Source organism: Delphinus delphis, chromosome 16 (assembly GCF_949987515.2).
Source record: "Delphinus delphis chromosome 16, mDelDel1.2, whole genome shotgun sequence".
NCBI classification, from domain to species: domain Eukaryota; kingdom Metazoa; phylum Chordata; class Mammalia; order Artiodactyla; family Delphinidae; genus Delphinus; species Delphinus delphis.
In genome coordinates, this window is record NC_082698.1 from 72,630,792 (window position 1) to 72,658,625 (window position 27,834).

Genomic DNA, 27,834 nt, shown 5'->3' on the forward strand with positions numbered 1-27,834 from the left:
GAAGGAGCCAATAAACAAGTAGAGAAATAAATAAAATTCTGTATTATAGTGAGTGTTGGGAAGGAAAAAAATCAAGATGCTAAAAGAGAAATTGGGGGGCCCTCTTTGGATGAGGTAATCAGAACTGGCTTAAGATTTGATGGAAATTTGACTGTGAAGCAGCTACAGCTGAATTCAAGGCCTGGGGAGGTAGGGGCAGGGAGTAGATGGAAAGGAGGGGTGGGGTGCGTGCGTGTGCGTGTGTGTGTGTGTGCACGTGTGTGCGTGTGTGTTGGGGTGGAGCCTACACAGGACACAGGAAAGCTCAGGGAAGAGAGTGGTAAATAGAAATGGGGTTGTTTGGGACCCTGTTGTATCCTCTGTTTTGAGCAGATTCCCAGTTTGATTTTGCCACGGAGAATCTATGCACAGTTCTTGGATAGATAGAGGGGTGGGAGAGGGTCACGAAACCGCTTCACAGAAAGTAAAAGTAAGCTGTCTGTCCTCTGCAACTGGTGAATTGCAGACAAAGGCATCCTAAAATAGTATTCCACCATCCAGCCTGTGTGGGTGTTCTCCATTCCAGCCAACTAAAGTGGGACCCGGTAATTGTAGAGGAGAGAAAATGAGTAGAGTATTTTCTAAAACAAGTCGCATATTTTCCATTATGTAAAAGAGAAAAATTAGCTTGTAGAAAACCACACCTAGGTTTCACGGACATCTCTCCGGTTTCTTTGATGACCAGATGGGAGAACGGGGGAAGCAGAGGTAGGCATTGTTCTTTAGAGGATCCATCAGCCTTTGTTCAGTTTTCCTGCAGATTGTAGAGACCCATTCAGGGAGACTTTGGATGTAAACCTGGAAAAGCCAGCTGGCAGGCTGGCCTCAAGGGAGGGGCTGAGGGCAGCCTGCCAGGGACCAGGAGCCCCCCCCACCCCGCGGCCCCCGAGCAAGAGAAGGGCCGGAGGTAGCACTGGGACCACAGGGGTTGGCTGCCCTTCATTTTTCTGTAGGGGTAAAGCTCATTCCTGCATAAAAGGTCACCAAGTCAGGCAAGGTTGGAGAGTGAAACAGCTGCTTATTCACTCTGTCTGCGGGCTTGTGGTGTCTTTCCTCCATCACCCTATGACAGTGTAGTAGCCATCTCCCCACTAGACTGGAGCCCCGCGGGGAAGGGGCTGACATCAGTCTCATGCTCCAGAGCCCAGTGTATCTCTTTGTGCGTTGAGAGCTGCTGGAGCCTGGGAGCTGCACGTGTGCTGGTACAGCTGCTGGGGGCATGACCCTCACGTGTGTGATGCAAGCAGTGCTCCAGCCTTCTCAGAGGAGGCTCTGTGGGGCTCAGCCCTGATGGGACAGGCTGGATTCCTCCTGTTGCCCACTGGAAGGACATGTATGTGACAGTGGCATAGATTGCTCATAGGTAAAGCCTCCAGCTTCCCCTGTTGTGCGTTCTCTGGTCACCAGGCTCCATCCCACATGGGGCATCCAAGCCTCCACTCTCTGTCCCTGTGCTGAGGAACAGCAGGTGGTCCTCAGGGAAGGGGTCAGTGAGGGTTGGGGAGGGACATAGCTGATGACAGTCGGTGAGCAGAGTTTCTTCCATTCTGCCTCCTCAATTCCAGCAGTTTATGTTTTCCCTTCTCCTTGGATGTCTTCTTATCCCTCGAGACCTTCATCTCCTCTCTCCTGTTCCATTTGCCACTCTGCTCTCCCCCATTCCTTTAAGCTTCCTCCTACCTGGTGTCTGAGAGAGGAGCAAACCAGCCGTGCAAATGGATCTCCTTCGACGCTCGGAGCATCGGTTCGGTTTCAGTATGAGTACGAGTGAGGGAGGAGGAGGGCGGGAAGACGGGTGAGAACCACCTGTGACTACTCCCAGTGGTAACTGGGTCTCAGCATTACACCCCACTCTCTGGGGGAGGAGAGAGTCCTCTGAACGTGACCTGACGAGCTCCTCTGCAGTGAGATTCTTTGCTGTTGATTTGTGTTGTGTGAACACTTGCTTCAGTTCCACAAACACCTTCCAAGCATCCACTCTGTCAGGTTCTGTGCACCAGCCTCAGTACACGGACATGTTTGCTTTTCTTTCCTGGAAAGTTGAAGGGAACTTTCAAGTCACGTAGTCTCAGGTTCTTCCTGGGCAGATGCAGAGTGATGAGTCAAGGTCAAGAGATGCTATGGGGTCTGGCCTCCCACACCACCAGCCCGCTGCCCAGCAGCCCCTGGGGTTTGGAGATGAATGTAATAACCATGGAGTCCAGTGCTTGAGTGTTTCCCACGTGCTGATGCAGTGCAAAGTGCTCTCTGTGCCTTCCCTTGTTTCACTCTTCGAGCAGGTGCCACTGTCACTGTCATTATTGCCTCTTTTTATGCATGAGGAGACTAAGGCTTAGAATAGCCAAGATTCTTGCCCCAAGTTAGCTGCACAGTACGTAGCAGAGATGGCCTCTGGTTCGGTGTGAAGGCCGTGTCCTCCTCTGCTTTTCTACAAGAGCACGTAGAGTTTACAGGAGGCGGCTGGTTCCACGTCCTCCCGCTAAATGTAGAGAAGGACTGGTTTTCTTTCTTTTTTACTTTTTGTTTTTTAAAATTGTGGTAAAATAGATATAACATAAAATTTAACGTTTTAACCATTTTAAAGTGTACAGTTCAGTGGCATTAAGCACATTCACACGGTTGTGCAACCATCACCGCCATCCGGCTCCAGAACTTTATTTATCTTCCCAGCCTCACACTCTGCACCCTTTAAACACTAACTCCCTTTCCTTCCCCACCAGCCCCTGGCAGCCACCATACTACTTGCCATCTCTATGAATTTTACTGCTCTAGATACTTGTCCTTTTGTGACTGGCTTATTTCACTTAGCATAATATCCTCAAGGTCCATTCATGTCGTAGCGTGTGTTAAAATTTTCTTCCTCTTTAAGGCTAAATAACATTCCACTGTATGTATCTATCACATTTTATTTATCAGTTCATCTGCGGATGGACACTTGGGTTGCTTCCAACTTGTATTAATCTGCTAATACCCTGTTAGGACTGCCATTAACAAAAAGATACCAGAGACTCGGTGGCCGAAACAGCATTTATTATCTCGCAGTTCCGGAGGTAAGAAGTCCAAGATTAAGGTGCCGGCAAAATTGGTTTCTCCTGAAGCCTCCTCCTTGGCTTGCAGATGGCTGCCTTTTCACTGTGTCCTCACATGGCATTTCCTCTGTGTATGTGCATCCCTGGTGTCTCTCTCTCTCTATAACGGCACTGGTCATATTGGATTAGGGCCTCACCCTTATGACCTTATTTTACCTTGATTGCATCTTAAAAGCCCTGTCTCCAAATATAGTTACATTGTGGGTTAGGGCTTCAATATATGAATTTGGGGGAGACAGTTCAGTCCATAATACATTTCTTGGTTATTGTGAATAATGTTGCCGTGAACATGAGTATACGAATATCTGTTAGAGTCACTGCTTTCAATTCTTTCAGTGGGTTTGCTGGATCATACAGTAGTTCTGTTTTCAGAATTTACCATATTTGAGGAACTACCTATTTTTAGAAACACCTGTTTGTGGAACCACCATACTGTTTGCTGTTGCAGCTGTACCGTCTTACATTCTCACGGCATTATTTCTTAATTTTCAGAGTAGTTTTGCTCTTTTTGAGAGGTCACTCCAATATCCAAAGTCCTTCAGTTGGAAGCTTGCCTGGAATCATTCTTTTTGCTTCCCAGATGCTTGGACACTAAATCTTTCCAGAAACTTGGTGCCCTTGCTCCTTCTGTACCACCTGTCAGTAGCCTTGGGCTCTTGCTTCCACACTTAGCTTCTGGGAAGACATCCCAGAGAGGAAGAAGAAGCTATAAAAAAATGGCCTGGTGTCAGGCAGATGCTTCATCCAAGCTGTGGGCTCCCAGGCAGCAGCCCCTGAGCACAGGGAGGTTTGTACTAGGTCTTGCTCCAACTCTGAGCTGAGCAGAGGAGGGGTCCTGAGCCTGCGACGGACCTGCCGCTTTCAGACTGGCCAAGAGACAACAGATTTAAGACATTCCTCAGTGAGCAGCTGTTTTTTAAAACTTTTTACTTATTTTTTTTAACATCTTTATTGGAGTATAATTGCTTTACAATGGTGTGTTAGTTTCTGCTTTATAACAAAGTGAATCAGCTATACATATATCCCCATCTCTCCTCCCTTTTGTGTCTCCCTCCCTCCCTCCCACCCTCCCTATCCCACCCCTCTAGGTGGTCACAAAGCACCGAGCTGATCTCCCTGTGCTATGCGGCTGCTTCCCACTAGCTATCTATTTTACGTTTGGTGGTGTATATATGTCCATGCCACTCTCTCACTTTGTCCCAGCTTACCCTTCCCCCTCCCCATATCTTCAAGTCCATTCTCTAGTTGGTCTGCATCTTTATTCCCATCTTGTTCCTAGGTTCTTCTGACCATTTTTTTTTCTTTTTCTTTCTTTTTTTTTTAGATTCCATATATATGTGTTAGCATACGGTATTTGTTTTTCTCTTCTTAGTGAGCAGCTTTTAAAACACCGCTGTGGGTTCGTATGTACTCACATCAACAGTATGATGAGGGTATGTGTGCGGGGAGGGGTTGGGATGGGAGGAGGTGTGGGGCGTGGGTGTGTATGTGAGGTAAGGTGTGAGGGTGTCAGGGCACAAGGGGTGAGGTAGGGTGTGAGAGTGGGAGATGGGAATGAGGGTGCATCTGGGGTGGAGTGTGTGTGTGATAGGGCGTGAGGGTATGTGTGGGCCATGGTCTGGGGGGGTGTGTCTGGGGTGGGATGTAGTGGTGGTTATGAGGGTGTGTGGGGAATAGGTTATATGAAGGCGGGCTGTCAGCAGGTGCTTGGGTGCGTGTGTGCACATGTGTGTGTTGCAGGGTCAGAGCAGGGAAAAGGACACACGACTCCACTCCGGGTAGCCCCCCGTCCCCCACCAGGAGCTCTGGGGCCTGCAGAGCTTCCCTGTTGCAGGGGACTGGGGCCCAGCCAGGGACTCGGCATGACTCACTTTGACCTGGTTGGGGGAATGAATTTGCCGGGGCGTCTGCATCACAGCAGCATACGCATACGTGCGTCAGTCTGTCTGACTTTGTTCGTATTAAGAACCGCTGGAGGAATTTAAAATGAGAAAGGAAGAGGGGGAGTGGGGAGTTTGTGCTGGCAGTGATGAACGGTAAACTGCTTCTCCCTCAGTGGCTGGGTCAGACTAAGGGACCAAGGTCATCTCCCTCCATCCCTCTACTCTGTTCTTGGTAAAAGGCAGCTGTATCCATTCCATGTGAGAAAAGTAACTTCAGAAGATACACGTACACACACACACACACACACACACACACACACACACACACACACACACACACACACACACACACACACACACACACACACACACACCCCTACACACCTACAGGCACGCACACACCCCACATGCAGATGCAGATAAGGGAGCCCCGACGCACCTCCCAGCTGCCAGGCGGCCTCTGCAGCAGTCACTGTGTGCACTGCGGGCTTTTATGAATGGTAGCCTGGGAGGGGCCTAATGTCATTCGCTCCTGATGTCAGCACAATGAATGAAACACTTGCAAAGCGTAAAGGCTCAACCACTGGGGAAGCAGATACCTTCTCAGACTGGTTCTCCGGGTGCAGTGTCTCTTGCTGACGAAATCATCAGTCCCGTGTGTCACAGATAATCAATATATGTTAGGATTGATATGAAGCAGAAACAGAGACTGCCTGTGGAAGAGCGCGCCTCTGATGCCGGCACAGCCAGCCCTGCCTGAAGCAGCTGAGGCCGAGACCCCCTTCCTGCCAGGCGCCGGAGAAAGAGCTGCAGACCCAGCGTTGCTTCAGGATCTGACTGAGCCAGCCCGATGTTCTGCTTTTGCTGGCAGAATCCCTTGCTGAAGCTCCAAGCCCTGGAAACTGATCTGTGCTCTGCCTTTTTGACACACCAGGAAGAAGCCGCTCAGGTGCACGGAGTCAAGGATCCAGCCCCGGCGTCCGGCCAGAGCGCCCCTGCTGAGGGGGCAGATGCCACAGGTAAGAGCCTGGGCTCGAGGGGGCGGGCTCCCCGTCTGTACTGTCAGGGTAGTTCTACATCTTGCTGCTTCCTCCTAAACCTGGCCCCGTGGGAAACAGTGCCTGGTGCACCGGGGGGCTGAGTGGGGGCGGGGGCAGGAGGCATGAAGATGTGCTGGAATCCACATCTCCCTCTCTAGCCGGGGGCCAAGGGTCAGACTTCCAGAGATGGTGTCAGGTGAAAAGCACCCGTAATACCTGGTCTTCGTTTTCCTATTTGGTCTCCTGTGACACACAAGCGGCATGTTTATATGTCACTGGATTTAGATCATCTGTGCTGTCTTGAGACTCAGCTCATGATATTTTTGAGGGATTAGGGGAGTTTCAACATTGCTGCTTCGTTTCTTCTGTTAACTGCTTGTAAGATGATCCATCACCCCAGGGAAGGTGGAGGTGAGTGACACAGCTCCTTCCAACGCTATATGGTCTTTTTCTGTCTCATTTTTTTAGCATTAATTTCTGTGTTGAAAAGTCTCAAACTTGGGTCTCATTTGGCTGTTAGTTTCTCTGGTTTTAATCTCGGGGATAGTAGGTTGGCTAGCAAGCAGAACGCAAATCAATGCTCCCAGGAAGACTTTGATGGGAAAGAAGTACTAAATTTATATGGGCAGAAACGAGAGCACAGCTTATCTTTTCTAACATCAGTGGGTCAGAGGTTTGCACACTGGTTTCTGAGTGGATGGTAGAAATAGGCTTAGGTGAGCTTGCTCCAGGAGTTGAAGGAAGAGATTTACAAAGGTAATCTGTATCCATACCATTAGCAATAATGCATTGAAGATATTACTGTTTAAAACAGACCCACATGGTCTAAGTAGGCAAAACAGCCATTTCCAGTGTTTGAATATGTATTAATAACAGTGGCTAATAATAGCTAGTAATAGTAGCTACTATTATTATGGAAGACTTTCTGTGATCCAGGCACTGTTCTAAGCACTTCATAGCTATTCATTTAAATCGTTAAACCTGTGAAATAATACTATTCATAGTAAGGACACTGAGGCCTAGTGTGGCCCTCCTGGTGAGTGGTAAATTACTTCCTGTGGATGCGGGTAGCCAGTTGGCTGTCCTTGTTGCCTGGTGAGCTCCTCTGCTCTGTTGGCCATTGTGTTTGGATGAGGTGCAAGTACAATCAGGTAGGAGCCAGTGTCAAGCCAGTTAGGGATTGGAGTCAGATTATTAGACAATGCCCTTCTTCTACCAACCCCATATTCCACACCCTGTAAACAGCATACAAAACACATAGAGAAGTCCCAAGCCAAATACAAATTAACTTTTGAATTATCTGATGCTTTGTATAGCTTCACAAGTATCTGGCAAAGACTGTTTAATAAAATATTTGCTGCCTGTTGGATATGGAGATGCATATATAGATATATACACACACATAGACATATGTGTATATATACATATTTTAACATGACTTCTATGTGTATGTGTCTTATTTTTTCCAAAGGTCAATAATAGCTTTACGTTTTCTCATTCTGGATGGACGGGATTTTGAATAAACTTATTAACACATTCTTTATAAAATAGAAATATGTACTAAGTTTATGTAGGGATCACCCACACAAAAGAACCATCAATATATTCCATGTTAGGTGTCAAATGGCAGAAATGGGCAAAGGGCTCTTTATAGAGGAGGCCTGTAGGCTGGATGCTGGATTTTCCAAAATGTAGGTGAATCTGAGATACGCCAGAGTCCTTCCAAGAGAGTTTATGAAAAAGAGAGGTTTCCACTCTGGGGTGTGTTTGTGTGTGTGTGTGTGTGCGTGTGTGTGTACGCACGTGCACAAGTGCACACGTGCGCTAGGCAAAAACAGCTCCTGCAAGTTTTCAAAGATAAAACCTATCCTGATGTTTTTGGCCTTTGCAGAGCTCATGAATAGGAGTCTCGTTTAGCTAAACTGACTGCATGGGAATTGATGCAGGGAAAGTGAAGAAGTCCCAGCCCTGATTTTGGACCTTGGAATGCTTTATTTCGCCCATGTTTCACTGTAATTTTATTAAAAAAATATACCTTTGACACAATCTATAAACCACCTACTCTAGATGTTTTCAGGGACCTAAGGAGTTTCTTCATTTGGCAGGAATATTGCCAAAGTGATAAGCATTTCAAAGAGGCTTTCACAGTTCAATTTATGGGATAGTGTGGTCTCATTGTCTTCCAAGACACACTCTTCTAGGAAGGCCCTGCATTTTCTAGTCCACGTGTCACTCAGAAGGGAGAAATTTATGCTCATATTAGATCAGCTGTCCTTAACTCAGGGCCTGTGAATGGATTTCTTGAGTGATGTTTGAACACCTGGAAACTATAGTTTTGTGTGTGTGTGTGTGTGCGTAAAGCCCTGATGATAGTGTGATTGCGTGGATTAGCACAGATGTCGTAAGTCTGTAAAAAGTTACAGTAACTTAAAAAAATTCTTTTTCTCTTAAAGTCTAGAATCTAGCCCTGGGCCTTAGATGTCTATAAATATTGGATTATTAATTGTTGATGTGAATATTTGGTATAAGAAGGACAAAATCCAACAAGGGATTTTTACAGGAATATCTGGGTATGATGTGCTACTAATTAACCTTTCAGAGCAAACCTTCAGGAATATAACTTGTGATTTAAGTAGGTTTCAACCTTACTTTCGACTTGATTTAAGGCATGACTTAAGTAGTTTAACTTTTCTTTAAACATCAAGGTTAGATTTCTAATTTTTTAATTTATTTTAATTTTTATTTTTTTGGGCCGTGCCACATGGCTTACGGGATCTTAGGTCCCCAGCCAGGGATTGAATCCAGGCCCTCGGCAGTGGAAGCGCCAAGTCCCTAACCACTGGACCACCAGGGAAGTCCCTGAGGTGGTTTAACTTTTGCAGGGGGCGTCTGAAATGCTGGTCTGAGCAAAGTACCGTATTCTCTATGTCTTGAGATCAAATATTGTGTTTTTTTTTTTTTTTTTTAAGTGGAATTTTTTTTTTTTTTATTTTTTTATTTTTTTAACATCTTTATTGGGGTAAATATTGTGTTTTAACTTGAGTTTACAGGATACAAAGATTAGTCTCACCTAGTAAAATACCTGAGATGCTCCCTTGTTCTAGAAATCCAATTACAAACTGCACTTGCAGCAAGAGCAGGTTTTGTGGCACCCCGAAGGGACACTGTGTTCTAGAGAGCGTTCCTGAGCCTGCCCGCACATCACAATTAACAGCAAGCTTTTATACCTGGGGATTTTCGGTCCTCATCTCTAGACCGTCTAGGGTTGGAAGTCCTGGAGTCTTTATATTTCGTAAACATTCTTGAGTATTGGGAGCCACTGTTTAAGTGGACAGTGTCTTGAATTAAGAGAGAAAGAAGGTCAGGTTCTCTTAGGTTTTCTTTGACTCAGTTTCATCAATGGAAAGAGCTCACAGACCACATGGACTTATACCTTAGGGTCTGTGACCAGTTGGCTCAGTCCATTCACTTCGGGAGAAAGGTGCTCAAGCTAGAGCTCGAGGTGGGCGGGCTGGGGACAGGGACAGATCTGAGGGATGCAGAGGGCTTTAGAGAAAAGCGACACAGAAGGTACCAGCTGCAAGGCAGCTTCGGGACTGTACAGAGGGTAACCAACTGCCCCAGTTTTAGCACTAAAAATTCCACATGCTGGGAAGTCCTCAATTCCAGGCAATCCAGGACAGCTGGTCACCCTACCTCTAGGTTGCAAACCGCATAATGCGAGATGGAAACCCACATGATAGTGAGGCTCAAATTCCTCTCACTGAATCAGCAGCCCTCTCTTACAGCTGAAGCAAATGTTTCCACCAGACATTAGTAAGCATCTATTCTGGTGGTGTTGATGGGAAAATGGAATGAGGATTGTCTTTTCACCAGATTGTCATTTTCAACGTATGTACAAGGACCATTTGACGTTGCTCCCCATGACTAAGCATAGTAACCCCTGTTCTGTCTGAGCACAGGTGATGGAATTTTTAGCAAAAGCTGTCACTGGAGATAACTGAAGACTTACTACTGTAAGTAATCATTCTAAAGCAATACCTAATTAATTATTTTATTATAAAATCTTGACTTTCACATTGAACTTTCCATTTGGGTAAAAGCCTTGTTGCTAACGTTGCTTGAAAGCACTAATGTAGTATATCTAGGTACAGTCTATAACTATTCCCATAAAGAATACTGTATGGTCTGTAGGTCTCTTCCTAAGGTTGAAGTTGGAATGGGGCAGACTCGAAGAGAGCCTGACCTTCTCTGTCGTATTTTAAGACACTGTCTACCTGACCAGATGTTCCCAATTACTTGGCAGTGCTTATTAAACGTACAGATGTCTGGACTCCCCACCCTAAGATGCAAAATTAAAATGTAGAGATGAGGCCTGAAACTTTCCACGTTTGAAAAGCTCCCCTTGATGATTCTGATGTTCAGGGAGATTCAGGAACACTTTGTAGAACTCAGTACCCTCCAAGGGCTCCACAAAAGGGGTTTTTGCTGCAGGTGCAGTTTATAATTGGGTTTCAGGAACAGGGAGCATCTCAGGTCTCCTACTAGGTGGGTCTGATCATCCACATAATGTTTCATCCTATCTGGCAGCAGCCCCAGACAGTCTTTAAAGTCAGTAAGAGGGAGTCTACATTACCTCAGCGTCAGAAGTACCCAGATTCCAAATGTCTTTTAGAAACTTTATACATTGAGTTTGTGTGTGTGTGTTATTTCTAAATCCTTCTTGAACCTTTTTATGTTTTTAGTATATAGCACTGGTTGCTTTAACTAGAAAATGGCTATCACTGTAGAAAGTAGTACTTCATCTTCTTGTCCTAAACTGGTTCCTTTAAAACAGCAGTCAGTGGTTTTCAACCTGGGTGTTTTCGTTTGTTGTTTTTTTGCCCCCTTCGGGACATTTGGCAATATCTGGAGACATTATTTTCTTGTCACAGCTGGAGTGTGAGTGCTACTGGCATCTAGTGGGTAGAGTCCAAGGGTGCTGGTAAACACCCTGCAATGTACAAGACACCCCTTGCCCCAACACTGCCGCAACAAATTGTTATCTGGTGCAAAATGTCAAGAGTGCCAAAGTTTAGAAACTGTGCTTTAAAGGTCTTTAAATGAATAATATCAACCTTAGCTAACAGTAACCTCTTCATTTGCACCAGGCATTGTTGCATGAATTTTCTTACTTTATGGCCATAACCACCCTAGGAGGAAGGTGCCATTATTATCCCCAGATGAAAGATGAGGAAATGAACTGAGGGAGTTAATGTAACTTGTGGGCGGTCCCACAGTACTGAGTGCTGGGGGGTTGGGAGGAAAGGGGAGGAGTTGGGGGAGTTTCCTCAATCAGACTCTGTGGTCTAAGTTTTTCACACAATATCATTTGCCATCCTGTCTAAATGTGAAGTCCACATGATTCTCATATTCTAGAATCTGAAATTAAGCCCAAAGACAGCCTATGTGCCCTCTGTATAACTAATAGGTTTTTAAGTCATTTTAAAAATCCATCCCTGACTTTGTTTTGTTAGACTGGAGGCATCTAGATTTGTAGTTGGTTAACCTATTGCAGCCCCTCTGTTCCTATAGTCATTTCAGCTCCTCTGATCTTAACCATCTCTAGGCCCCTGTGCCTTTCTTGATGTGTATTTCCCTGACCTGCATAGTGTTTTCCAGATGGAGTCGAGTAGTAGAATTTTGTTTGTAAATATGGGCACAGGTCCTATACTTTTGCAAAATGATACTATTGGGGGAAACTGGGCAAAGCGTACAAGCGATCTATTGTTTCTCACAACTACATGTGAAACTACAGTGATCTCAATAAAAGATGAATTAATACCTAAAAAATATGGGCAGCGGGAGTGTTTCATAAACTAGTTACAAAGTAATTATGCTTGTTGGATTGCTTTCCATACTCTTCCTAGAAATGTACCCTGTCTTCTAGACCTTTTTGTCATATCAATATAGTCTATAAGAGCTCCAAAAATCCCATTTCCCATAAAACTAATAGTCCAGTGCTTCTTGTGTGTTAAGTGTAGAAGGCTTAGTGTTGTCCAGCGGAAGAGCCTGCTGGCCCACAGTGAAGGTCACCTGCCGCTGTGGAGCCGCCTCATGGTTTGTGAGCCTCTTCTGTGGTTGCTTTGCATTTTACTCTTCGAAAAATACTAACGTCATCCACAAACTTAGACTTGGGACTCTATTTCCACTTCAGGGTTATTTCTGAAATGTGAAATAAGGTTAAGCCAGGATCCGTCTGCAAGGATTAGTACTGACACATCTGTCATCAGGATACTAATTCAGCTCTTTCTTTGGGGCATATTATTAAGTGAATTTTTTATCCATTACAAAACATTTAGCCCAATCGTCATTTCGTTTTGTTTTTAAATAACTCTTGGTACGAACACCATGCCATTGACTTCTTGAAAGCCCAAATAAATTATATTCATTGGCTCTGCTTTGTTCGGAGACATAGCTCTTTGTAGAACCTGATGCGCTCATTGGGTGATCTTGTACAGGTTATTTGACCCCTCTGCCACAGTTCCCTTTTCTTTAAAAAGGGAAAAAGGATAGTATCTACTTTTTAGGGTTGTTGTGAGGATGACATAGCATAATACCTATCCAGGTCTTAACACATCACCTGTGGTAAATGCTCAGTAAATGTCAGCCATCATTATTTTAAAAGCTGGGCATTCAGAGCTTATATGCCTTTCCTCCAGTTGATAACGCTTGCATTTGTCTTTAAATGTCTATTCTATCATAATTTCTAATGACTTTCAAGGTGTGGAGATGACATTTAGTACTGTTTATTCCCTAGGTCCTCTCTAGAGTCCTGCATTTGATTGACATTACACTAGTTCTCTTAAGCAAAAGGTATTTATAACAGTGATAATCTACAATGCTGATGGTGGAGTAACTACCTCTTATTAAAGGTGAAACTACATTTGTTACCATAAAATCTATCCTGTGCTAAACCTATGACATAACTTGGTTGGAAAAGATCTTTACTGTTAATAATTTTTCTCTGATGCTTTTATCGCCATCTTCATAGTTTTTGAAAGAGGGAGTTTCACATTAACCCCTTGTTTTCCAAAGAGAGCATTTTAAAAAATGATTTCAAAATTCATAGATGACAGTATAATTCTCTGATGCCATTTCTATAACTGCCTTATAAGGAAGGAACAATTCAATCCTGTGGCCTAAACCACCAGGTGATTATTAAAAAAATTTTTTTTAGTTCAGTTGTTAAGACAGGCCGAGGACCGTGGTGTCTGTATTGTCCTATTTGTCTTCGCCACACATTTTACAAAGGATTCTGAGTGTGAAGAGGCTCATCTGGCCAAGGACCTAATAGCTGTTAGTAAGTGGCATCTTGGACCAAGCCCAGGGCTCTGACTCCATAGCCCAGGCTTTTAACCAGTGGGCTTATAGACATGTTCGTTTTTTAATTAATAGATTTTATTTTTAAGAGGTTTTAGGTTTATAGAAAATCAAGCATACAGTACAGAGAGTTCTCATATGCGCACATAATTTCTCGTATATTACAGTCATTTAAATACCTTTCTTTCTGGTTATTCTTTCATGCTTATGAAGGAGGGTCTAGAAGTGATCAGACAGTTTGCCTAGATGCTCAGTGTCTGACACTGCTCTGAACAGCCCCCAGACCCAAAGTGGACAACCTCTTCTGACTCTTCCAGGAACCTAGAATTACACTTTTCCACGTCTCTATGTGGAACTGCGGGTCCAACTTTTTCTGATTAATTTTTCCTTACTGACATTGAACGAGCCTGTGAAGATACGGCCTGCAGCAAAGGTTGGAATTTCTTTCCGTAGTCTTCCTGTTTGCTTTGTATGTAAGTTCCCTTTTGCTTTTCAAAGCACGTCTGCTCATAAATGAAAAGCCTCTTTTGAAAATGGCCCTTGTTACCTTCCTAGCAGATTTTTCTCAGCTTTCCCGCTGAGGTGATCAGTTGCACAGGAATCAACTAAAAGACACGGAAAGTTGTTTGGGCTGAGAAATGATCACATCCCGGCACCCAGCCTTCTCTCTGTACCGGCAGGGTGCTTCTGAATCTTGGGCACTATCATGGGTGATATTTGCTCTTTCTTCCCCTTCCCCACCCTCACAGCCTAGCTGAGCACTCGGCTCCACTTTTGTGACACAGGGAGGGGAAAAGATGTTTTCAGAGATGAGACACCATCGGCCATTTATTTCCCTTGGTTATTTCTCAGTGGTTCTTCGACAGTGTGCATATAGGCAGAGAAGTTAAGTCTTGAATAATCAGAGGAAAGTGCAGACATTCATGTAGTCGCTCAGTAGATTTGTCTAGAAGATCATTTCTTCTTTTCTCCCCAAGTGGTGCATTTGGTTTGGTGCTGTGTAGAAACTGCTTCCAAAACTATGAATGATCCCTGCCTCGTATGTGCTTCTCCAGAACAGTGCAAAGAATAGACTTCTTCACTTTCCCCATACAACAGAGATCTGGCGACCTGACCCTGTCCTCAGTGTGGCTCACACTACTGTAGCCCACAGCACGGTTCTGAGTTCTGGTAGAAGTCACTAACGTGCAAAGACCTCAGTCTGCCTCGGGCTAGAGGTTTGCTTCCGCCGCCTGTTTCCTGAGAACGAGCTCAGCCTTTGTCACCCTGCCTTCTCACCCACCCTCACCATCGTGGTGTCTGTGTTTTTCTTCTTCTTCCCCCGCAGCTTTCCGGCTCCTCGTCTTTCTCACCCACTACCTTGCCGCGTTGTCTTCCTCTGTCTCTATTCAATCTAGAGGCCTCTATACCCTCCTTGGCACTGTACTTTGCTAAGCCAGTTTCCATGTGAAATGAAAGCATATTTAAGATAGTTATTAAATTTCATCTAGACACTTAAATTTATTGAATATCACTATAATACTGAAAATTTGGGTGAGTTCAAATCGTTTACACCTCCCAAAATGAAACTGTGATCTTCCTTTGCTTGGGCCTTCGTTGATACTACCTTTTTTAAACTGGAGGTCATTTATTCCTTATTTCTACCATTGAGACAGTGAAAATACTTAAAAAGAACTGCAAAAGTCTCTTTATCAGAGTGCATAGATGTTATTATTGGACTTCTAAAATAATCAGTGACAGTGTACCCTGAAGATTTATGTATTTATGTATTTCTGTGATTTAAATATTATGTTTACTTGGCAAAAAGCATTGCATATGTTAGAAATAATAGCAATGACTCAAGAAAACAACATTCCAAAATTGTCTTTCCATAATTCTCTAGGGAACAGGAATGATAGTATTAAGTTTGTCTTAAGAACTACTCAAAAACCTAAAGCCTGGATCTCTATTTACTGATGGAAATTTAAATAGAAGATTGTAGTCAAAAATGCAGAGGCAAGGAATAAGTTTAGATCTGAGCTGAGGCTGCTTGATCCATGTAGCTTTCTGGTTTTCGGGAAGGATTTTGGAATTTCTCATTGCCCAGCTAACCCAGTGCTCTAATCTACCGGTTGTTCATTTTAATTGAAATCAGTACATTGGCTCCTTCAAAACAAAAATGGCGCTCACCGTCTCAGCCCCTACTCCGGAAGGGGCGTTTAAACAGGGCAGTGTATGATGAGGTTGGATCCAGTTAGATTATGTCTCTTGAGCTGCATGCCTACACGTATATAGGGGCTATTGGGCACCTCCACCTGGATGACCAAAAGTGCCTCTTAACTCAGTGCATCCAGAACTGAACTCATTTCCCCCTTCGGCTCCCCTCTTTAATTCCCTAACTAGGTCAAAGATACCACCATAAATATAAACGACAACAGCTGTCATTGATTGATGAGTTATTATTATGCCCTGTCCCCAGGCGCTATATGAAGCCCTTGAGATTCCTTATCTTTTTAAAATCCTTCCAGCAATTTATTTATACTGATGTCATTTTCACTGAAACAGATGGGAGAACTGAGATTGAAAAAGATTGAATAATGGGTCCCAGGTCACACATCTGACAAAATTGGGACGTGAATCCAGGTGTTTCTGAAACTATAGCCCATGCTTTTTGTTCATGATGTCAGACTGCCTCTTGGGATCTGCAGGACGCTTGCCATGGAGCCAACCCCTGTTTGCACGGTGACAAATTCCTCACCCCTCTAGCTCACTGATGTTTTGGTGGTCCTCCACAGAAGGTGGCACATAGAAGCCTGCTTGGAGTGCCAGTCTTGTCCCACTCGGTGGCTCGGTCGGCCTCATCTACCAGAAATCCGTCTTCATCTGCTCTCATTCCTACCCACCCATCCTAACCTCAGAGATACTGCTTTCCTCTCGGTGGTCTCTGAGCAAGCAGGCCCATCTGTTTCCCCAGGCTTAGTTACTGGGATGACGTCAGGCTACCTGTATTCTCTCTCTTGTGAACTATTAGTGCCTTAGGTTAAATTCAACTTAAATTCAACACACCTACAACTAAATCCATTGTGTGTCCATCAGCTGTTTCTGAGTTGTTTTTCGGTTTTATCTTGGTGGCCCTGTTTGTGTGAGGCTGGCCGAGGGCTCTGATGCTTGAGCCTCATTAAAATCATGTACATGTTTCTGACTCATTTAGTTTTTAATACCGTCAAAGGCATGATGTTTGGCATTTTGGAATGTATCTGAATGCTGCCTATGGGTCCACCATGATGGGTAAACCCAAAAGTGCAAATTAACAAACCCACAAGCCTGTGGCTAATTTGTGACTCATCTCAGCAGTCCATCTCAAATGGTTGCTGATAGAGATTTATTTAAACTTTAAATCACTTCATTTATTAATTTACTTTTTAATTAAATTTTTTATTGACGTATAGTTGATTTACATTTGAATCACTTAAAAATTCACATAAGAAAAATGTTTTTTAAAATCTGACTGATTCATTTAACAGCTGTAATACAGCATCTGTTCCTGCCTGGGGTTGCACCCAGATCAGAAGTGGGCTCTGGCCTTCACACCTGATGATAATGACTTCTCTAAGCTGTGGTCCCTGCTCAGTGAGTGGCCTGCTAGAAATACTCTCTGGGCCTCCAAGGTCGGAGATGTGGAGTCTTCTACCACGGGCATTGGTCAAACCCTCCCTGACTGGAGCTCACGTAGTCATACCACCTTCCCTCCTGAAATTAAAACGCAGATCACATTACTCCCAGCCTCCTGTGGTTATTATGAAGATTAAATACTTGGCAAAAACTCTTATTACAAGCTTGAGGACATAGTGACTCACTGCATAAGTATTAGATATGATTATTATTCTTATTTATAAATAACTGGTAGGAGGTACAATATGTTGAGAGTGTATTGGTTCTCATTTCCCACATTAACCCCGTAAGGACTCCTAGTGGAGTTGGTGGTCAGTAAGAGAAGATAATATTCAACTTCCTTATGTTGATATTAATAATTGTTAAAATGATGGTTCTCATGGTTACCGATTTAGCAGTTTCTGCGCCTTATCTCGATGTTTCGCCAACTATACAGAGGATGCATGGGTGAACGTTGTTTTAATAGGAATTTATTTTAATGTGTATTAGTTGAAGAAATGTAGCTAGCACATCAAATTTATGACTTCTTGGCCATTATTGCCTAAGATGAAGCTGACATTTGGGAAAACTGTAGTTTGAAATTAAGATTGTATTTAATATATAATCTTATATATATTATAAGGGGGGAGAGATAAATTAGGAATTTGGGAGTAACATATACACACTACTATATATAAAATAGATAAACAACAAGGACCTATTGTATAGCACGGGGGACTATACTCAATATTTTGTAATAACCTGTATGGGAAAAGAATCTGAAAAAGAATAACTGAATCACTGCTGTACACCTAAAACTAACACAACATTGTAAATCAGCTATACTTCAATAAAAAAGAACTTAAAACAAAGAAATTAAGATTATATATATATACACATAAACACATATATACACACATAACATACATATACACATACATATTAAAAATAGGTTTATGTGGATATGGCAAAAATTTGTAGGGGATACAGTTTTCCTATTTCATCCTCCCTTAGTCTTGAGAGGCAGGGAGAGGCCTCCCTTAGTCTTATTCTCCCCATTTTACAGATGAAGAAACTGGGGTTTAAAAAGGCCCATTTTTGCTCAAGTGCCTCTTAACAGGTGGTGGACCTGAGATTCAAATTCACAATCTTTGTTCTCTCTTGTTCTGCCCGTGGGGTTCTCACTTCTCTTCCGAGGAATGCATTTTTTTTTCCCCAAATTTTTATATTAACTTTTATTGGTTTTTTCTTCCTATACAATTAAGACATTCATTACAGAAATTGTAGAAAATACAAAGAAGGATAAAAGAAAACAATTTTTTTTATTGTGGTAAGAACACTTAACATGAGATGTACATTCCTAACAACTTTTTACGTGTATAATACAATACTGCTAACTAAAGGCATGAGGTTGTACAGCAGATCTCCTTTGACTTTCCTGTCACAGCCCTGTCAGGTGGTCCAAACAAGGACACAGAGAGAGGTCAGTGAACTTGCTGGAGCCCCACAAGAAAGTATGAGCACCCCGAGCCCTGGCTCCCAGGCCCTCCCTCTAAAGCATAGTGCATCACAGCATGGGCTCTGGCAAGTTGCACCTTTCTTTGGAAGAAAAAGCAGTGTGCTCCCAGGGTCCCATCAGAAGCCACCCGAGTTTAATATTGCCATAAGCTTCTCCCTGTTGGGGAGCAGGGTCTGTAAGTGGTGGCCTGGGCTCTGTTCCCAGGATGGCAGCAACGCTGGTTGGCTCTGAATCTACCCTGGTCTCTTCTGAGCAAAGATCTCAATAATCCTGTCTACACAAATGCGCACACATAGGCATGCACCCACTGATTTAATTAAGCCACTTCACGACTCAAATGGTTAGTTTAGACAAAGAGCTCAAGCATTACCAGATTACCAGGTTTTTTTTAACTTTTTTTTTTTTTTTTTTTTGCGGTACGCAGCCCTCTCATTGTTGTGGGCTCTCCCGTTGCAGAGCACAGGCTCCAAATGCACAGGCTCAGCGGCCATGGCTCACAGGCCTAGCCGCTCCGTGGCATGTGGGATCTTCCCGGACCGGGGCACGAACCCGTGTCCGCTGCATCGGCAGGCGGACTCCCAACCACTGCGCCACCAGGGAAGCCCTAACACTCTTATTGGAGTATAATTGCTTTACAATGGTGTGTTAGTTTCTGCTTTATAACAAAGTGAATCAGCTATACATATACATATATCCCCATATCCCCTCCCTCTTGCATCTCCCTCCCACCCTCCCTATCCCACCCCTCTAGGTGGTCACAAAGTACTGAGCTGATCTCCCTGTGCTATGCGGCTGCTTCCCACTAGGTATCTGTTTTACATTTGGTAGTGTATATATGTCAATGCCACTCTCTCACTTCGTCCCAGCTTACCCTTCCCCCTCCCCATGTCCTCAAGTCCATTCTCTGTGTCTGCATCTTTATTCCTGTCCTGCCCCTTGGTTTTTCATAACCATTTTTCTTTTCTTTTTTTTTTTAGATTCCATATCTATGTGTTAGCATACGGTATTTGTTTTTCTCTTTCTGACTTACTTCACTCTGTATGACAGACTCTAGGTCCATCCACCTCACTACAAATAACGCAATTTCGTTTCTTTTTATGGCTGAGTAATATTCCATTGTATATATGTGCCACATCTTCTTTATCCATTCATCTGTTGATGGACACTTAGGTTGACTGTCACTTTTCAGCTGGTCACTTTGGGATCTTTCGGGCTCGCTGCTTCCTTTCGTGGTGAATTGGGGGGAAGAAAGGTCAGGATGTTAGGCAGCACTGGTGTTTTGAGTGCCCACAAAAAGCAGATGCCGTGTAAATGGAGGTTTGCAGTTACTATTGCAATGGCGTTCATAGTGGCCTGTGATTCTGTGAAGTCATATCTTAGGTCTCTGTGGGTTTCCGAAGCTAAGCTCTTACATCCACATTAGTCATATGGCTAGGAACCCAAGTGCCCGCATTTTGTCATTATAAGACAGCACCAAGAGAAAATTAAAAGGATTAAGTTAAAGTTAAAATTAAAAGGAAAATTAAAAGGATTTAATTTTGACCCTGGCACCACAGATGAGCTGAAGAGAAGGACTCCAGTCTTTACAGTTTCAACAAAAATGTGCTGGTCCCAGGTGCTTGTTAAAGATCTTTTTCTTTCCCATCATTATTACCAAAAGATGCTGCCCAGAAAAGGGTGACATGAATAAAGTACATTTCTTCTTAGAGTCTAATGGTTTAAGAAAAGGGTTTGGTGAGGGACTCAGACACTTCCTGGTGGGTGTTGAAGGTCATTGTTAGTATATGCTGTCGTTTACTGGTTAGGAACTATCATTCGTGTTTCTTCTTAGGGCTCCCGCCACATGGCAGCGTTTTCTGGCTAAATTATTCTTAGCCAGGGTGTTGCCTGTGGCGAGCTGTGTCGGGCACACCAGCACACTTGCCTGTGGGCCTGGGCTTTGGCATTCATCTGGCTCCAGCTTTCCCCAGTCTTCACCCCATCCGCTTCTGACCAGCCTCAGCTGCTGACAGAGGTGTGTCGATCGGCTTCAAAGGCCTGATGGGAGGCACTGTCCACCCTCCCAGTCTACAGCGCAAAAGGGGAGAAGCCAACTGAAAACACACAAGGACCTAATCAGAACTTTGATGTTACGCAAAGGAAATTGCATTTCAAGCTCTAGACAGCTCGAGCCATTCTAAACCTGATTAAGATTCATCCAGTACCAAATTGTGATAAATGTTATTTTGGAAAAGTGGATTGTCAGTATTTTCAGATTCATTTCTTCACCCAGAAAATCTGTGTGTTTTCCTCTTTCTTTAGGGTAGTCAGAATAAGAGAAAACCTTGGGTCGTCCTCACTTGTTTGCTGGGCAAAATTGAGACGGTTTTGGCTGTTCCTTGAGTAGCTCTGTACAGCACGCCAGGATGGAGGGACTGTCACTCTGGCCACCGTCAGTCAGCGCCCCGAAGTTTCTCATTCCCCTGCCCTCACCTCTGTAGCACAGGGGTGCCCACTTTCTGGACTGACCTGGTTGGGGAGCCAGTGAGCTCATATAAAAGGGGAATGATCACAGTGAGAATTCAGGCAGACAGCTGCCAGGCTGGGGAGAGGGTTTAGAGCAGGTTTTGTTGTTGGTTTTTGTTTTTGTCCCAAATAAAATGCTACATAAAATTTTGGAGAAGAGATAGAATCTTTCCTAATCCTACCATGCTTTGTAGTTGCTGTGTAGCTTCTTTGATCTTTTAGTGCATTTATTTGTAGACATAAATGTATGCTGCTTATAGCAAATGGAATCATTACTGTTCTGCGTTGAAATGTGTGGTTTTCATTTAGTATATTCAGAGCATCATTCCATATTGATGTTGAGTTCTCCATCATTTTTAATGAGTGCTGAGTAATTTTCTATCTGGGGACTCCTCACCCCTCTCTTCCTCCTTTGTTTTCTCTTCTCTTTTCCTCCCTACACCCTCCTCTCCCTTCCTTCACTGGCAGTTCTGATATAACTATTCTCCCTCATAATCTATCATCTTTTTCTCCAGTTCCATGTAATTGTTTTCTTTTTTTCACTCTAACATGTTGTTATATACTCTCTGACATATGCAAATAATATGAAATAAAGAGAGGATTTTTGTAGTTTTGGACCATGCTGACTTCTGTAACTCAGACCGAAACAATCTCTGTTTCCATCTTTTGGTGTGTGTTGGCTTTGTAATATTTTCTGTCCAGATTCCGTGAGAACGAACATGACAGAATATTGAAAGGCTTTCATATCCCCAGAAGGAAGAAATGACAAAGAGGCAAGACATTATAATGAATGTTTATAATCTTTGTTTAAGAACATGACAGGCTCAAGCCCTCTGTCACTTCTAAGTCTCGATGCTTTATCATGTTTCCTCAGACCCTGTGCCAGTGCACAAAGATGTGCAGAGTGAAGCGGACAGCACACCAGAAGACCTCCAGTCTGTTGAGACTAGCAGGCTGCTCTGTCACATCACGGATGGCGACAACCCGCTTCTGTCACCACGATGCTCCATCTTTAGCCAAAGCCAGAGATTCAACTTAGACCCTGAATCAGCCCCTTCTCCACCCAGCACTCAGCAGTTTATGATGTAAGAAAACCTTGTTTTGTTCTTGTCTTCATTTCATGCAGTTTTTTAAAATACTATTTACAGTACAACCCAATACTCTTATAAATTCAGTGAAGTGTGTGTCTAAAATAGAGCAAACATGCCTACCAAAAGCAGCTGCAAGCCCTGAACAATAAATGGCAAAAAATCAGAGTACTTTCTAGTTAAGAATGCTGTTTCAGGCCTTCCTGAATCAGGAGGAGATGGTCTCGAGACACAGGCTGCCCTACGGCTCCCATGTCTGAACATTTTTGGTGAAATGACCAGAATCCTAAGTCTGTGTACATGCGAGTACCAGGAATTTTCGATGAGCTCATAAGTATTCTTTCCATGTCCAGCAGTGGCCTCGATGGATAGATTGTAGCAATGCTTGTGAGTTGTACATCTCAATTTCTTCTTAGATTCTAGAAAAGTGGTAGCTTACAGTAGCTCCCCTAGACAAAAAAAATGTGAAACTATGTGTTCTTTTTTTTTAAGTTGCGTAAGTAGTTCTGATGCCTAGCTAAAATGAGTCTCCCTTGACCAAAAATATGTGCGGGGAATTCCTGGTTTCTCCTTAATAACTCCTGCTGTTACTCATGAGTTTATCTAGACCAGGGTTCATGGACTGTCTACTGGTGGACTTGAGGGATTTAGTGCATTATTACTATTGTAAATTGTGTCAGGTGAGAAGGTGGACACGTTTTCTGGAGAGGGGTCCATTCCTTTGATTAGATTCACAAAGGCTCTGTCATAGAAAGAAGAGTTAACTACTCTTCTAAATCTTCCTTGAAATTGTTTTTAGGTGGGGCTCATGCAACTAATTGAGGATAACGGTACAATAGGGCTCTCTCATTAGTCTGAAATTGGTATCCTCCAAGCTTTAGGAAATACATCTCCTAGACTAATATTCTGACGTTTGTAGACTAAATTCCCTGATGACATTTGCCCATAATGGAGTTCTGTGATCAGGGATCTCCAGTAATGAGCAGATGCTACCATAGTAGACTCATCAAATAATGAGCTGGCCTCCGGACTTCTCTGATAATCTAGGAAGCTTGGTTTGTAGACCAGCAGCAGTGTTCACTGGAAGACCATTTTTTAAAAATTTATATCATTAAAAATTTTTTTTATTGGAGTATAGTTGATTTATAATGTTGTATTAGTATGTGCTGTACAGCAAAGTGAATCAGTTTTACATATATCCACTCTTTTTCACATTCTTTTTCTCATATAGGCCATTACAGAGTATTGAGTAGAGTTCCCTGTGCTATACAGTAAGTCCTTATTAGTTACCTCTTTTATATATAGTACTGTTTTTGATGATTCTTTCCCTCTCTGGAATCATTGCAGGCCCCGAAGTTCTTCTCGGTGCAGCTGTGGTGATGGCAAAGAGCCACAGACCATTACCCAGCTCACCAAACACATCCAGAGCCTGAAGCGGAAAATTCGGAAATTTGAAGAAAAGTTTGAACAAGAAAAGAAATACCGGGTAAGGACCCTGCGGTTTGAAATGAGTGGATTGTGTCAGAAATGCATGGGCTTTTCTGTCCTTCCTTTTTGAGTACATCTCTGTGCCAAGGGACAGCTCAGTTTCCATTGGCCAACCCAGGACCTATCATAAATTAAGTTTCCATCCTGGGTCTGTCTTGTTCTCACATGCTGTTAGCTGATCTCTACTAAGATAATTCCTAGTAGCAAATTACAACTCTAATTTCTAAACTGATTTGATTATTGATCTCTCCTTTTTTTTTTTCTGAGGAACCTTCCTATCATTAGTGTTCCTAGGACTAAAATTTGGAAAGCTTTTGAATTATGGTCTTATTTTTTCTTTAGCCTTTTCTCATTTGTATTTGATAAGAACCTATTAAGGACTCAAAAGACAGAATCTCTCATTGTGGAACAGAATGAGGGAGAGTTGTCTTTGACAATAAAGTACTTTCTGGTTGATGGGTGAGGACCTATCACGTGACATCTATTCAGGCCACTCTTAAGAACAAACCCTGATCCCATCCTTTCCTGTCAGAGAGACAGCAGCCTTCTTGCTGGTACTGCAGTGTTACAATCATGAACCTTTCCTTTTCTTACTTAAGAAACAATAGAGTCAGAGGTAAGTGTCCTGATGGCCAATGCTAGTTTTATTTATTGTCTCTAATGGTGACCGTGGCATACAGAAGAATCATACCCATGTAGAATTGCACAAAGATACTGGGTCTTTGGCAGAGGGTCCAGAGCAGCTTGTTATTAAAATAAATGAGACCAGGGAATGTCTCAAACATCTTAAAATATTTAAAGGCTCAGTAAGCTCTTGGTCCAGAGGCAATCTGCATGCTGGTCCCTGTAGTGTGGGTAAGTTCTGGGGAGGGAGGTGAGAGTAGGTAATATTCCACTCTCCTGTTCTTCCTGTCCTGTGTTGCCCACAGTGACTTCAAATTCACTAAAAGAGGGGTTTTATGGAGGGAGTTTTAGCTTTGCTAAAAATGGAAGAAAAATCAGATTGGCTTTCAAGTCAACCTTAAGGTGTGGAAGATTCTTCTCTTCCTTGAGGTCAGGCAGTCACAACTACTTACTGTCTTTTATAGAGTAGGAGGGTGCTCTCCACATTGTGAGTACGGGCCTTCATTTTACAGATAAGGAGACGGAGGCCCAGCAAAGACTTATAACCTTCTTAAGGTGGTTGTGTTCTATCAGCTCAGGCTTGGGGTGGTTAAGGATGAGTAGTTTTTGCGATGGAGAAGTACGAGTAAAATTCATTAAGTGTCCACTGCAAGTTGAAAGCTCCAGATAGCCTGAGAGAAGTTGGTTTTCCTTACTTGCTGCTGGAGTTTTATTGGATCTGTGATGCCCTCGTATTGGAATCTGTAGAGAAACAGGGGCTCCGTCCCCAGGGCCTATTAATATTTCTTATCTGGCAGTTCTTGAATCAGACTGGTCTGGATTTGAATCCGCACAGCCACTTGGGAGCTCTGTGACTTTGGACTTGTTACTTTATCTTTCTGAGTCTCAGTTTGTCCATCTGTAAAGTGGAGTTAATATTAGTAGTGACTTCTTACGTTTGTGAGTATTAAAGGAGGGAGTGCATATATAATGCTTTTTACAGTTTTGGCACAAAGGAAGTAAGTGGTCTTAGATATTATTAACTTTTTAGTCTGTTGGAGTGATATTTGAATAGGCTATCCCATGGCAACCTCTGCCTTGTCAAAAAATAAAGGAAAATTATAGACATTAATTTTCCATTGGATTTTTCTACCTGCAGCTGCAGACCCTGGATTACTTTTCTCAGCTGTAACAGCCACCCAGCAGCTGAGTATCTTAGAAAAGAATTTCTCCTGGCACCTCCTGCCTTTGTCTGGAGAAGCTTTAGGGCCAGAGTAGACACGTGCCCGCACACTTAAACATGCAGATGGATGAATTTGGGAGCAGTAAAGGAAGAAGGCTTCATGGTCACTGCTTCTGTGTGTATGAAAGTCTTTGAAGTAATCAGAACCTTCCACGTCTCAGGAAACAGGGCTTCCCCTCACCTTTCCTGTCTGGGTGCCAGGCTGTGGTTAGAGGTTTGACATGTTAATGGGCTTTAATTGGTTGCTGTGTGTATGGCTTTCCTTCCCGGCAACCCGACGACGGGGTTAATAGCACCCGCTGCTAATTTTTGAATCCGAGCTGCTGGGCCTCCATGCTAGTCTGATGCCCTGGTATAATATACATCTTTCCTTCTCTATTGAATGCAACCATTTCACTTCATATCCAGAACTGTGCTTATTCCCTACAGTTGATTTTACATTTAACTATTGTTAGACTCATGGACTTAGAAAAGGCTGTTTCAGCCAGATGTTCACTTTCAGTAGAATTAGAGAATCTTAGAATTAGAAGGGATCAGTTAGTCTTCTCTTATTTGACCATTGAAGAAACTGAGGCCCAGAGAAGGGAAGTAACCTTTCCAGGTTCATACAGCAAAGAATTGATGTAGCCAAGACAGCAACATAGGTCCTTTCATTCCTGATCCATAAATCTTTCTAAAGTGTCTTTTGAATCATCTTCGGCAGACCACAGATCTGGTCCAGTCGTACCCTCAGTTATGTGACTCATGAGCTCCATTTTAATTACACTGAAAGAAACCTACACTGTGTAATTTTGGGGTGTATGGTCCTTGGGGCCTATTAAACTGAAACAGTTCAGACGTTAGAAGGCTTGAAGATCCACAGCTCGTATATAAAAACCTTCCATATGATCTGAGAGCTGCCGTCCTTGTGAGCTTGATTTAACCTCTTTTGAAAGCTCGCCCAAGAGCAGGGAGATACGAAATTCATTTCAGAAAATGATCTCAGGCTTTAAAACATTTTGTCAGAAAATTCAGCCTTCAATTTCTCTTAAGTCCTGTTTGCAGTAGTGAAAGCTTCTTTGATGGTCCTTGGCTTAGGGTCTTAGGTTTTCATTTTTGTTTTTAACAGTGTTTCAGAAGATTGCATTAACTGTGTGGAACATATCCAGTGAAAAAGATGTGTTCCAGAGAACAAGATGTGTTTTCAGATCAGAGTGAAGAATTCTGTGAGGATTTCGAGAAATCACATGTAAAACATTGACTGTTCATATAACCAGACTGTTACCCAAAGCCAAAGCACTAAACGTTATATCAGGGAAGCAGTCCAGTGCATCATTCTAGCAGACCACGGGTAGGACCAGGCACAGCAGTTTGGAGGAGTGGCCTCTGTGTCACTGTCCATGGTCCTGAAACCAGGGCTTCCCTACTGGAAACCAGAGTCTCCCTTCTGGGCTCCCCTAGGGGAAAAATCACTGTCATTTCCCCGCAGTGTTATTTTCCATCTTGATTTTAAACTGTATGGTTTTTATATCACTATAGAAGTGACAGAACCATGTCTTGTGTTTCCCAATTAAAACATCTAATCCCATGTACATTTGATGATCCTCTTACACAAGCACTGTTTTTTCCTTCGAACTTGAGAGGAGCACACTCCTCTCCCTGTGTCTCTCTCTCACCAACATCTTGCTGATGTTATACGGATTTAATGGATTCTTAAACATGGCAGAGCCACTAGACTTGTCACTAACAGTGTACACGTTTCTGGCTCCTATTACAGTGTTTGTGATGTCTTCTTGAGCGTGCTTATATAGCTCTTTGTATATCCCCAATTCAAAGTAACCACTAATCTTCTTGAGCCTCCATTTAAGTTACCAGGGTGGCCTCAACTTGTTTAAGAAAGTTTCCTACTGACCTGTGGGGCTGGAGGCTAGGTATGTTTGGCTGTTCTTCTCTCCCAGTTTCTCTTTCTGTAGAAAATTTACTTTTAGGCTCTGAAAAGAAATCCAGAAATTAAGGTGAATGATTTGTATGAACGGAGTCATATCCTTCTAAAAGTAAAACTATATTCTTATTGCCACATCCAAGTGCGATTAGCTACTAGGTAGGACGTACATACCCCTACGTGTATGTTTGTTAGTGAAGACGTATTCACCATTCCTTTGAAGGTCTGGTAGTTAACCACTACTACTACTACTGCTATCACCTCTGCCAGTAATAATAACAATAACAATATTTTTAATTCTAGCTAACACCTCTATAGTGTTTAGCATGTGCCTGGAACTCTTTTCAGTGTTTTACGTATATTCACTAATTCATCCCTCACAGCAACCGTATGAGGGAGATGGTATTATAATCCTCATTTGGTA

At 43.1% G+C, this 27,834-nt stretch overlaps 1 protein-coding gene across 6 annotated transcripts in view; it reads left to right on the top strand.

The window, feature by feature from the left end:
- The window catches only part of FAM13C (family with sequence similarity 13 member C), a 136,217-nt gene that overhangs the window by 88,077 nt on the left and 20,306 nt on the right, over positions 1-27,834 (top strand). For all 6 annotated transcript variants that reach the window (XM_060034961.1, XM_060034962.1, XM_060034963.1 and 3 more), the window contains 3 exons: positions 5,946-6,030; positions 21,942-22,152; positions 23,503-23,641. In XM_060034961.1, the coding sequence (XP_059890944.1) occupies positions 5,946-6,030; positions 21,942-22,152; positions 23,503-23,641 (435 nt within the window). The remainder of the gene's footprint in view (positions 1-5,945; positions 6,031-21,941; positions 22,153-23,502; positions 23,642-27,834) is intronic.